The sequence below is a fragment of the Triticum dicoccoides genome, chromosome 5B (genome assembly GCF_002162155.2).
Source record: "Triticum dicoccoides isolate Atlit2015 ecotype Zavitan chromosome 5B, WEW_v2.0, whole genome shotgun sequence".
NCBI classification, from domain to species: domain Eukaryota; kingdom Viridiplantae; phylum Streptophyta; class Magnoliopsida; order Poales; family Poaceae; genus Triticum; species Triticum dicoccoides.
In genome coordinates, this window is record NC_041389.1 from 173,585,393 (window position 1) to 173,587,800 (window position 2,408).

The window sequence follows — 2,408 nt, forward strand, 5'->3', positions numbered from 1 at the left end:
TTGCGGTGCATTTTGGGAGCAGAATCACACTTTCGACAGCATTATGCATCTACTCTCGCCTCTCGGTTCGCAGAGATTCAAGTGTGAACTGCTTGAATTTACACCGTTGTGTGGTCTGTTAGTGGGTGGTTCGGGTGGTTAGTACCCTCTTTCTTTTGTTGCAGGAAGGCTCGGGCTGGAACTTTTTACTCCCAGTTTGTTGCTAAATTCAAGTTGTCAAGGCTGTGAACGGGCATGAGGGGACGGATCGGACTTGTGAGCTAGCAGAAATGGGCTGGAATTGCAACGAAAATCCTTGCTTTATATTTTAGACTAGTTTTCGACATACTCATACTTTGACATACCAACATTACTTACTTTTTAAATAGCTGAGCACCGTTTGCAATGTTTGCTTAAGGTGCATGGATAAATGACCATAGTAGTAGAAAGTTGAAAGTTGCGCAACAACGGATCGACTCAGTTTGTTGTGGTACGTTTTTTCAAGAATAATAAGTTGCCTGACTACAGAAACTTACCCTCTCCCTAATATTTGTTTGTCACATCATGCTCAGATGACATTTTCATTAACAGGATGCCTGGATGATATGGTGTTTTCACTCTGTTTGTTAATGTGTTAAACCAAAGACAGCACCTCCCTACAAACAAGACAGGGGGGAGGGGAATTGATTTCAGGTCAAAACCTTCATGTGCATGGAGGCGCCCAAAACAAGACAAGTTACAAGAATGGCACAGCACTGATATCGACATGCTACCACCAACTGGAACTGTGAGAGAGAATGCTCAAACAAAAATATCTAATTATTCCTCGCCTTAACGCTTTTTCTGTCGCCCCTTGATCACAGCATGACCTGTTTCTTCCAAATGAGAAAACAACTTGCTCCTGAATGAAACATAAAGGTTATTTCAGGTTAACAAAATGGGCATGGCAGCAAAATAAATGAGAGGGCAGGGAGGGTACCTTGACTCGAAAGTATCCCCACATGTTTCACAATCATTGCGTGCCTTCGAAACCTCCTGGTACGATGAAGCAGTGTTACTTATTGTTGAAAATGGCATGTCACGTATAAAGATTAATAATTCATACTTGATGCAAACAAAAGCTTCATATTGTCCTCGTGAAAGAAAATCCAGATTATATTAGAAATGCTTGACATGTACTCCCTCCGTTCCACGATACATCCGTATCTTGACTAATCTAAGACAAGAATTTTGGGACGGAGGGAGTAGCAGTTAGCAATATTTGATCGTCGGAAATTTATGTGTTTTCCAAAGAGTGAAATGCACAAAGGCCCTAAAACTGTTCTTATGTCACGGTAGTCCTAAAACTTCAACACTGCAGATTCAGGTTCCAAAAGCTTGTAGTTCATCACAGGTCCTAAGCTGCCAAAACCATGTTTGACCTGCGCTCGTGGCATGTTGACTGTCACCACTTCTAACATGTGCCCCATGTGAATAACCAAATACAGAATTATTTTGCATGCAAACCTCTGGTATCCCTCTCATTCTCACTTGGGGTCCCTCGTTCCTTTTCCGCTGACATGAGCTTGCGGCGACAGCATCGGTGGAGCAACTGCACCTTGAAAGCCACTGCCACATCCAGGCACCCAGCGCCAGTGGTGGTGCTGCCTTTCAGCGGCTTTCGGATAGTACCCATGCTGCAATCCTCATGATTTGCAGGTGCCACAGACACACAAGAAACAGCTCGTTTTCATGAGATTTTCAAGCACAAACATCAGCTCGTTTTGTCCGCAGCACAAGCAACAGCTCCCCTCACCCCAGGGGGCACAGATACACAACATCTAGCAGGCCAACGTTCACACATGAAAACGAGCGAGTCAAACGAGTCAGCACTAGGATCCATGGCTTCTGAAGCTGCTTCTGCTCCACATCGTGGCCGCCGCTGCTGCTGAAGAATGCCTCCTCCAGCAGGTCAGCGTGGAACATTAGTGGTACAGTGCCCTGGGGGTTTGAATTCCGTTAGTGTTGTGACCCCAGCGAGGAGCCCAGTTCAGAGCAAGGACGGCACACATCAGAGGTGACCGCTGGGCGCTGGCTATGCTTCAGGTTCACCTGTTCCAGGGTGCAGTCACTCCACCGTCTGTCGCCGTGAACTTGTGTGTGGGGAATAGAAAGGAGGGACCGCGAGTGAGAATGAAAGGTCAAATATGGTTTCGATAGCGACCGTCAACATGCCACGTCTGTAGGCCAAACATGGGGCATCGAGCTCGTCTTTGACAGCTCCGTAAGGCGTCCGCCTAAGACAGTAGGATGTCTGAATCGTCCACCTAGGGGCGCAGGGCGATGCCTTGTCCCAGATCCGACGGCATGGGCGGCTGCTCCCAGGCAGGAAAGAGTGGCCCGTGCAAGGAAACTTTCGCGGGAAAAACTGGCTCACGCACGAACAGGTG

The 2,408-nt window shown here is 47.2% G+C and overlaps 1 protein-coding gene across 1 annotated transcript in view; it reads right to left on the reverse strand.

The window, feature by feature from the left end:
* Positions 1-547: 547 nt before the first annotated feature.
* The window catches only part of LOC119307997 (DNAJ protein JJJ1 homolog), a 6,444-nt gene continuing 4,583 nt past the window's right edge, over positions 548-2,408 (reverse strand). Inside the window, exons 2-3 of the mRNA XM_037584115.1 lie at positions 959-1,014; positions 548-880 (exon numbers count right to left, since the gene is read on the reverse strand). Of these exons, the coding sequence (XP_037440012.1) occupies positions 811-880; positions 959-1,014 (126 nt within the window). The 3' untranslated portion in view covers positions 548-810. The remainder of the gene's footprint in view (positions 881-958; positions 1,015-2,408) is intronic.